General features: G+C 32.1%; 2 protein-coding genes across 2 annotated transcripts; both read left to right on the top strand.

The window, feature by feature from the left end:
• Window positions 1-2,912: 2,912 nt before the first annotated feature.
• Window positions 2,913-6,787, top strand: LOC126554133 (uncharacterized). Its single transcript, XM_050209233.1, has 3 exons — window positions 2,913-3,475; window positions 3,764-4,259; window positions 4,362-6,787. The coding sequence occupies exons 1-3, from the start codon at window positions 3,050-3,052 to the stop codon at window positions 6,785-6,787; spliced, it is 3,348 nt and encodes a 1,115-aa protein (XP_050065190.1). The 5' UTR covers window positions 2,913-3,049.
• Window positions 6,779-7,729, top strand: LOC126554130 (ATP-dependent DNA helicase pif1-like). The gene has a single exon (XM_050209230.1). The coding sequence runs from the start codon at window positions 6,880-6,882 to the stop codon at window positions 7,690-7,692; it is 813 nt and encodes a 270-aa protein (XP_050065187.1). The 5' UTR covers window positions 6,779-6,879; the 3' UTR covers window positions 7,693-7,729.
• Window positions 7,730-9,434: the final 1,705 nt, after the last annotated feature.

Raw genomic sequence — 9,434 nt, 5'->3', positions numbered from 1 at the left:
TGTATATTGTATTATTATTTTTATCAAAAGTAAATTAAAATTATAAAAATACGTTAATGTGATTTTTGGGCTTGTATTTCCTTTACTTATAAGATATTAAATTAATATAATTAATATAAAATTAAAATATTTGTTTAAATTTTGTAGGTAGGTATGGTTTGCGGACCATAGGTTGGTGGGAACCTCTGATTTAAGTATACTATGGTATATGTATATGATGGGTTTCAAACACATTTAGTTACAGAAATTATTAAAAGCATTTGTATTTTCCAATTTTATTTAGGAATTTAAATTATAATGATTTATAAATATTATTTTTAATAAATCCTATTCTATTATTTTTTCTTTTATAACTTCAATATAATAGGTACTAAAAATTAAAAATATAATTTTAATCCTGAACTAGTTCATAAAACGTCACTCCGATGTAAATTTGTTCAAGAATTACTTACGACTGCAAATCTTATGAAACATTTTTTAAACATCGCAAATTATATTATGCATTTAAAAAAATTCTAATTGTTTGTGTACTAATATTACTTATCCAGTAAAAAAATAAAATATAAATATAAAGTTACGTCAATATTGTACTTACATTTGCTATTTGAATATAGTAGGTTAGGTACTTGGGAAGTGCTTGGTAGGTGCTTGAACGTTGAGTCAAACTCGAATGGTCCAATTATTTTCGTAATCTAACGTGTGTGCCAAAATCGGAAGTTTATCTCTACTGATATATGTCTCAGGTACCTATCCTTGACAATTTATTTTTTTTTTTTAATTAGTTATCATTACCTATCGTAATTTATTGCCTGTACTCGCTGTATAATTTTACCAGTTTTCTACCGATGCTGTTCGGTGTGGGTCTAAGTCATAGATACTATTCATTGTTATATCTAATGTTTTGGCCTTTTGAAATTCCAGCCGTCGTATTACTAATTGGTGACACGCGCGACGAAATATCAAAATACATTTCTTTTGGATTTTTGAAATTGTAATCGTTATCTTAGTAATTGCTGACACGCGCAACAAAATATCAAAATACTTTTTTTTTTATACCTTCCTTTCTACCTATAGTTATTGGCAACAACTATTCGATTATATATTTTATTTTAAATTCTGTAAATTCTGATTTAGTGTGTTTTTAGCAATCGATGTGAAAGGGACTTGTTTTCATACACATTTATATATCTAATAAATACATTGTTTTTCTGGTGAGTAACTACTAACTACTTAAGTTTATAATCTTAATATCTACCTAGTATACTCCGGCCCACGAAAGAACGACCGTAAAAACTCGTCCGACGCTGCGCATCGATTCCCCTTCCATATCGCATGCCGGGCGATCGGACACCGGTCGGGTAGTGGGAATATATCTGTATATATCAGTATCGATGCGCGAATTACGGTCGTTCTTTCGTGGGCCGGAGTATAGGTTGGTACATACTACATAGGTGCAGTGGTATGTTTACGGGAGGTGATCCGAAAGATATATCATGTTTTAGATCCATACTTTGATTTTGAATGAAATTTATTTAATATTATTATTTGTATATTGTTTGGGCCTCTTCTTCTGTTTTAATAATATTGTAGCCTATAGTAGTGGAGCTTGCTTAATTGTAAATATCAGTTTGCGTTGGTATTTAAAGCTTGATAATACTACACAAAAATCATATTATAATTATAATTTGGTCTCCATATTTGTTTTTTTATAAACTATTTATAACTATAGATTTATACAAATTTTATAAGTTTATATGCTTCAATAATTTTCAAATGCTAACTGAATATTATGCTCAGTAAAAAAATTGTGAATCGATGTTTTTAGAAACGTCACGAGTCATATTTTAGATTCTGAACGAAGTGATGAATGTATTGATTTTACAATGGTTTTTTTTTTTTTTTTGAAATTGAGATATTAGTAAAACGTTTATACCTACTATAATAGTCATATCATGTGTTTTTGAGTGAAAAAACCGACTTTATAGGTGTAGTATTATTAGTAGGTGTATGATATATTTTAATAAGTACTTTTTCTTAAATTAATTTATTTTTCAAAATATTTATATTCTATCTACATTTTTTATCAATTATCCAAAAGCTTAAATAATTGACTCATGACGTTTTTGCAATCATCGGATTCGTATATATATATTATATTATTATATTAGTACCTATGTCAAAATTTCCTCCTCATGTATGAGAATATTTTTTTCGTTTATCAAGTTGTGTAGTGTGTATTTACATTGTACTTTTATGAAACAGCAATTAACTAAAATTAATCGCTGAAGAAAAGTTCCGTTTTCAAAAAAGTTTGACAAAAAGTCCGGATTCAGTTTTTATAGTCTGACAAAAATTCTTAGCAACATTATTTAGTTTCTACACAAACTCGGAAAATACAAAATATTCTTTATAACTAATATTTTTTTTCTATTTTCTTATTCTATTATTTCATATAACTAAAAAAAATAAAACGGAAAATCTACTATAGTTAATTACCTATATATTTATCTTATATAAAAATGAATCGCAAAATTTGGTAAGCGCATAACTCAACAACGCCTGGACCGATTTCGCTCATTCTTTTTTTGTTTGGGTCGTAATTGTCAGGAGAAGGTTCTTACGGACGAAAAATTTGAGAAAGTTATCGGATTAGAGAAATATGACGAGGTGGTGATGAAATTACAGAGGCGCCATCTATCCAGAAAATAGTCAACTAAATTATTTTTGGTAGTCAATGGCAACCATTTAAATAAAATAAATCATTTATTTAAAATGTTTTTAAAAATGCATGCAAATAGACATACAAACAACGCAAATGTTCGCAAATGTTCGTTGAAGTCCAAGGATGGTTTTTACGGCTAGAAAAATTAGAATTATTGCTGGAAAAACCCTAAAAAAGCCCTTTTTTTTTAAAATAGCCCTTCCTATAATATTTATAATATAATACTGATCGTATCCATGGCAACCAACAATCGTGTTTTGTGCAGAGTGTTTAGTTAGTTAGTGTTTGTTTAGTTCGTGATTAGTGAAAAAATAATTTATATTTGATATGCCTCCTATAAGACGAAGCAATTTAGGTAGAAGAACCAGAAATGCTACAAACCAAGCTAATTACCGATCTAATTCACAAACGCGTGAAGCGCGAGCAAGTTTGAATCGAGCTGCTTTTAGTTACGATGTGTCAATTGACTACAGTAACTACCAATGTGTTGTTATTGGTTCTATGAACTCGGTTTGCTCACACTGTAAGGCATTAAAATACAAAAACGAAGCCAATGGATTGTGTTGCGCAAATGGTAAAGTGAAATTGATACCATTGGATCCACCACCAGAACCATTGTACTCATTGGTTTCAGGAATAGGAACAGATTCTATACACTTTTTGACAAATATCCAACAATATAACAATTGCTTTCAAATGACTTCATTTGGGGCAACAAATGTAGTTCGGGAAAATTTTATGCCAACTTTCAAGGTATGTATTATAGCAGTTACTCATAATTATTTTAGCGAACAAAATTTTCTGTCACCAAAGTTAAGATGTGTCACTAATCTTCAATTTCTTAATCATTACGAAATATATCACTTAGTCATCATATTATATGGTGTTTCAGTTTCAGTGACACTTTTATTATATTTTATATTTGATAGATATTAGTTAAAACTAAATAATATACTTTTTAAGATCAAATATTATTTAAGTTTGATCACCGACAATCCATTAATTTATACCACCACCATAATATATTTTTTTTATTTACAGATACAAGGGCAAATATATCACAGAGCAGGTTCACTGTTACCAGTGTCAGATAGCGACAACAAATTCCTGCAAATTTATTTTATGGGCAATTCACCACAAGAAATTGATCTGCGTTGTGCACATAACAATTTAGTAAAGAGGTCTATTGTAGAACAATTACAAACTTTATTTCATCAGCACAATCAATTGATTATATTGTTTAAAACTGCCCTGGATCTGATGCCATCCGATAATCACAAAATTGTAATCAGAGCTGATAAAACACCTGCAGGTCAACATACAAGACGTTTTAATGCACCAACTATTGATGAAGTTGCTATCGTTGTAGTTGGAGAAAACTTGGAATCCCGTGATATTGTTTTACGTCGTCGGAATGATCAATTACAACGTATAAAGGAAACACACCGCTCATATGATGCACTGCAATATCCCATTATATTTTGGCAAGGTGAAGATGGCTACGATTTCTCAATAAAAATGATAAATCCCATTGCAGGTAACTAAAATATTAGTTTAGCTATGGCGATAATATCTCAGTCATTATATTATGTATTTTAATTTTATATTTGAATGTTATTAAAACAAAATCTATTTACAGGTTCTGAAACCAACAAAAAAGTCAGTTCAATGAACTATTATTCATACCGCCTAATGATTCGGGAAAATGAAGATAATCACATATTGAAATGTCGGCGATTATATCACAAATATGTTGTTGACATGTATGTTAAAATTGAAACGGAAAGATTAACATTCATCAGGTTGAATCAAACCAAACTCCGATCTGAAGAGTATATTCACCTTCGAGATGCGATTAATACTGATGGAAATGCACAGAATGTCGGTCGGATGACTATTCTTCCAGCAACATACATCGGAAGCCCTCGGCATATGCACGAATATGCTCAAGATGCCATGTCGTATGTTCGTCATTATGGTACAGCAGATTTGTTCATCACATTTACATGCAATCCGCAATGGATAGAAATCAATCAGGAGTTATTCTCTGGGCAATCACCCATTGATCGTCATGATATTACAGCCAGAGTCTTTAGACAAAAGTTGAAATCTTTAATGGATTTCATCGTAAAACATAATGTGTTTGGTGAGACACGCTGCTGGATGTATTCTGTGGAGTGGCAGAAACGAGGATTGCCACATGCACACATTTTGATTTGGTTGGTTGAAAATATAAGGCCAAATGAAGTTGATGCAGTGATATCAGCTGAAATCCCTAATGTACAAGTAGATCCTGGATTGCATGAGGTAGTTATCAAAAACATGATACATGGTCCCTGTGGAACTCTTAATCAAAATTCACCGTGTATGATGGATGGTAAATGTTCAAAACGATATCCACGGACATTAATATCGGAAACAATTACTGGTAATGACGGTTATCCATTGTATCGTCGCAGATCGACAGCAGACAATGGAAAATCAACAATTGTCAAATTAAATCAACAAGATATTGAAATAGATAATCGTTGGATTGTTCCATATTCACCCATTTTATCAAAGACATTCAAAGCACACATCAACGTTGAATCTTGCCATTCAGTGAAATCTATTAAATACATTTGCAAATATGTAGCCAAAGGGAGTGATATGGCTGTGATTGGAATTGGTGCAGAGAATTCCAATGATGAAGTTACCCAATACCAAATGGGCCGCTATGTCAGTAGTAATGAAGCAGTTTGGCGAATATTTTCTTTTCCTATTCATGAGAGACACCCTTCTGTTGTTCACTTAGCTGTGCATTTAGAAAATGGACAAAGAGTGTATTTTACAGCACAGAACGCAGTACAAAGAGCTGCTCAGCCACCATCTACTACATTAACCAGTTTTTTTGAGACATGCCAAAACGATGATTTCGCACAAACATTGCTATATTCTGAAATGCCAAAATATTATACCTGGAATCAATCCTCAAGGAGATTTATACGACGGAAACAAGGAAAACCAGTTCCAGGATATACAGATGTATATTCCACCGATGCGATTGGCCGGATTTATTCAGTACATCCAAGCAATGATGAATGTTTTTACTTACGACTGCTATTAGTCAATGTACGTGGCCCAACATCATTCCAACAGTTACGAACTGTTGATGGTGAATTGTGTGTATCCTACAGAGAAGCCTGTCAACGTTTGCAATTGCTTAAAAATGACGCTCATTGGGATCAAACTCTCAATGATGCTGTAATATCATCACACGCTCATCAAATACGAACATTGTTTTCTATAATCATATCTACATGCTTCCCATCAAACCCAATTGATTTGTGGATCAAGTACAAAGATTATATGTGTGATGATATTTTGTATCAAATACAGAATAGAATGGGAAATCCAAATATACAAATCAGTGAAGAAATTTACAATGAAGCATTGATTTCAATTGAGGACATGTGCTTGATAATGTCAAACAAACTATTAATTCAATTAGGCCTGACCGCGCCCAATCGTCCAATGCATGACGCTTTTAACCAAGAGTTGCATCGAGAAAGACTGTATGATCTCAACGATTTGAAAGAATTAATTCAAACAAATCTTCCACTGTTAAATGAACAACAGAAGTATGTATTTGAAACTCTTATGAAAGTAACAAATGATGAAACTGGAGGGATTTACTTCTTAGATGCACCTGGTGGTACAGGAAAAACTTTTTTGATTTCATTAATATTAGCAACAATTCGCTCACAAAATAAAATTGCACTTGCACTCGCTTCGTCGGGAATCGCAGCAACTTTGCTTGAAGGTGGTCGAACAGCCCATTCAGCACTAAAATTGCCATTAAATATGCATAGCAATGAAACTCCAACCTGCAACGTTTCGAAGAACTCTGCAATGGCAAAGGTTTTGCAGCAATGTAAATTGATTGTTTGGGATGAATGCACGATGGCACATAAAAAATCTTTGGAGGCTTTGGACAGAACCTTAAAAGATCTACGGAGCAATAATAACCGATTTGGTGGTGCAATGATTTTATTAGCAGGATTTTTCGTCAAACATTGCCGGTGATTCCACGATCAACGCCAGCTGATGAACTCAATGCATGTCTAAAGTCCTCCAGTTTGTGGAAACATGTCAAAGTACTTCATTTAAGCAAGAATATGCGTGTCGAGTTGCAAAATGACCAATCTGGAAACATATTCTCTAAACAACTCATTGACATTGGTAATGGCAAATTTCCTATAGACATGTTGACTGGCTGCATTAACTTTCCTCTAAGTTTTTGTCAGTTAACTCGATCAAAAGATGAACTTATTCAGAAGGTGTTTCCAGATGTTTCTCAAAATTACAGAAACCATGATTGGTTGAGCGAACGAGCTATACTGGCTGCAAAAAACATAGATGTAAATGAATTAAATTTCAAAATTCAAGAACAAATTACAGGCGAATTGATGATATATAAATCAGTTGATTCGGCTACTAATCAAGATGATGTAGTCAACTATCCACCGGAATTTTTAAACTCGCTGGATTTGCCAGGATTGCCACCTCACAATCTTCAATTAAAGGTTGGATCGGTGGTTATAATGTTGCGAAATATCAACCAACCGCGTCTTTGCAACGGTACACGGTTAGCGATAAAAAAATTACTAAACAATGTGATAGAAGCAACTATACTCAAAGGAAAGTATAAAGGAGAAGATGTTCTCATACCGCGCATCCCAATGATTCCGACTGATGTGCCATTTGAGTTTAAACGACTACAGTTTCCAGTGCGTCTTGCTTTTGCTATGACTATAAACAAGTCACAGGGGCAATCATTAAGTGTTTGTGGTATTAATCTAGAAAACCCATGTTTCTCACATGGTCAATTGTATGTTGCCTGTTCCCGTGTTGGAAAACCATCAGATTTGTTTATCTATGCGCCAGGTAATCAAACAAGAAACATCGTATACCACAAAGTACTACAATGATAATAATAATAATTATGATTCACATGATTAACAATAAAGCGATTACTTACTTTTAAATCATGACAGAACCGTCACCCTGGTGATAGGGCGTTGTGAATAAAAAATAATTAAATAAAACTATAACAGTTAAAACTATAACTACTTACTTTTAAATCATTATATATGTTTTTTAATTATTTTTTATTCACAACGCCCTATCACCAGGGTGACGGTTCTGTTCAGGAGAATTTTTTAAAATACGTAGGCACAAAAACTGCCACATTACAAATCTTTCGTCGTGAATTCGACGTAATATTAGCACTATCAATAAGATTAAATTAAAAATTAACACACGGCATACGAAAATGCAAAAAAAGAAAGTAACACACGGGCAACGCCGTGTCGGGTCAGCTAGTATCTTAATATATATAAATCTCGTGTCACAATGTTTGTCCTCAATGGACTCCTAAACCACTTAACCGATTTTGATGAAATTTTTTACAACGCGTGTAATTTGGTCCAACTTAAAAGATAGGATAGTTTTTTTTTCAATTTTATTATTAATAATATGTGCTCAAACAGGAATATTGAGATTTACGATAGAAATTTTTGTTTATAAAGGTTGCTATGGGTTATAAGATTTGAGAATAATATTTATTTATTTGTGGTTGCTATGGTAATATATAAATTAATATAATGAATTACGGATTTTGATAAAATTTGGTAACCATTGAATAATATGGTCCAACTTAAAAGATAGAATAGTTTTTTTTTCAATATTTATTATTAATAATATGGGGCGTGCGCCGATAATATTCTGGAACTGATGATTCGTTGTCACAGTAAATTTCAAATTCACAGCAATAGACTAACATAACAAGTTATACTAAGTTTTATTGTTTTACCAACAGGCAACAATACAAAAACCACGAGATGGCACATTATTGTATTTTACCCACTGTAGTAAAAAAAAAAATGACATAACTTTGAAACTTAAGTGTTAGAAATTATAAACTTCTTATACACATCTCGCGGGGTCCGCAATCCACCACGTGTGGATTGCCTACATGATAATATACTGCTCTCATAATCATAAGAGAGTCTCACGGCAACGGTAAACAGAATGACTATAATATTATGACTTGAGTAACTCACTGACTGATAAACGTAGAGCCTGAACAATGATAGATCGATGCTTACAATTTACACGGTACATTCGTAAAATTGTATCACAAATTTAGTGTGTAATAAGAAAGCATTTTACAAAATTCGCATATTAAAGTGGTGCTTTCACAAGATTTTTGAGAATCAAAACAGTCAATGAAAATGTCTAAGTTTTGAACACCGTTAAACCGAATAGTAAATAACAAATTAATCAAAATTCGAATCATATTATATAGAATTTGCATTTTTAACGGGCAACGAAGTGCACGGGGTCAGCTAGTTATATTAAATATCTCTTAGATCGTATATGATCTAAATTCTAAGATATATCTATCGCTATGATATGTGGCTGTATGTCTACATGTTAGCTACCATAAAATTATATAATGTACCTACAAACAATAATCAATATTACCACGATTATTATATAAAAGAACAAACATTATATGGATCTAGATTCTAGATAAATACATGTATATTAAAATACCTATTAAAATTGATTAAAATGGATAATAAATTATACAATTATAAATGAAAATTTAATAGAATAATTTGTATTTCGGACTTTTTGTTTGTCCGACACTAAACATGTGTTCGGA

The sequence above is a fragment of the Aphis gossypii genome, unplaced genomic scaffold, assembly GCF_020184175.1.
Source record: "Aphis gossypii isolate Hap1 unplaced genomic scaffold, ASM2018417v2 Contig00434, whole genome shotgun sequence".
Taxonomy (NCBI): Eukaryota; Metazoa; Arthropoda; class Insecta; order Hemiptera; family Aphididae; genus Aphis; species Aphis gossypii.
Note: the sequence above shows the minus strand (reverse complement) of the source record. Positions and strands in the feature narration are given on the sequence as shown.

Bases quoted from the DNA above. Each gene is read 5' to 3' on its own strand.
- LOC126554133 (XM_050209233.1), top strand. From the start codon at position 3,050: ATGCCTCCTATAAGACGAAGCAATTTAGGTAGAAGAACCAGAAATGCT. The intron at 3,476-3,763 runs GTATGTATTATA...TTTTATTTACAG, and splicing joins ATTTTATGCCAACTTTCAAG to ATACAAGGGCAAATATATCA. The intron at 4,260-4,361 runs GTAACTAAAATA...ATCTATTTACAG, and splicing joins AATGATAAATCCCATTGCAG to GTTCTGAAACCAACAAAAAA.
- LOC126554130 (XM_050209230.1), top strand. From the start codon at position 6,880: ATGCGTGTCGAGTTGCAAAATGACCAATCTGGAAACATATTCTCTAAA.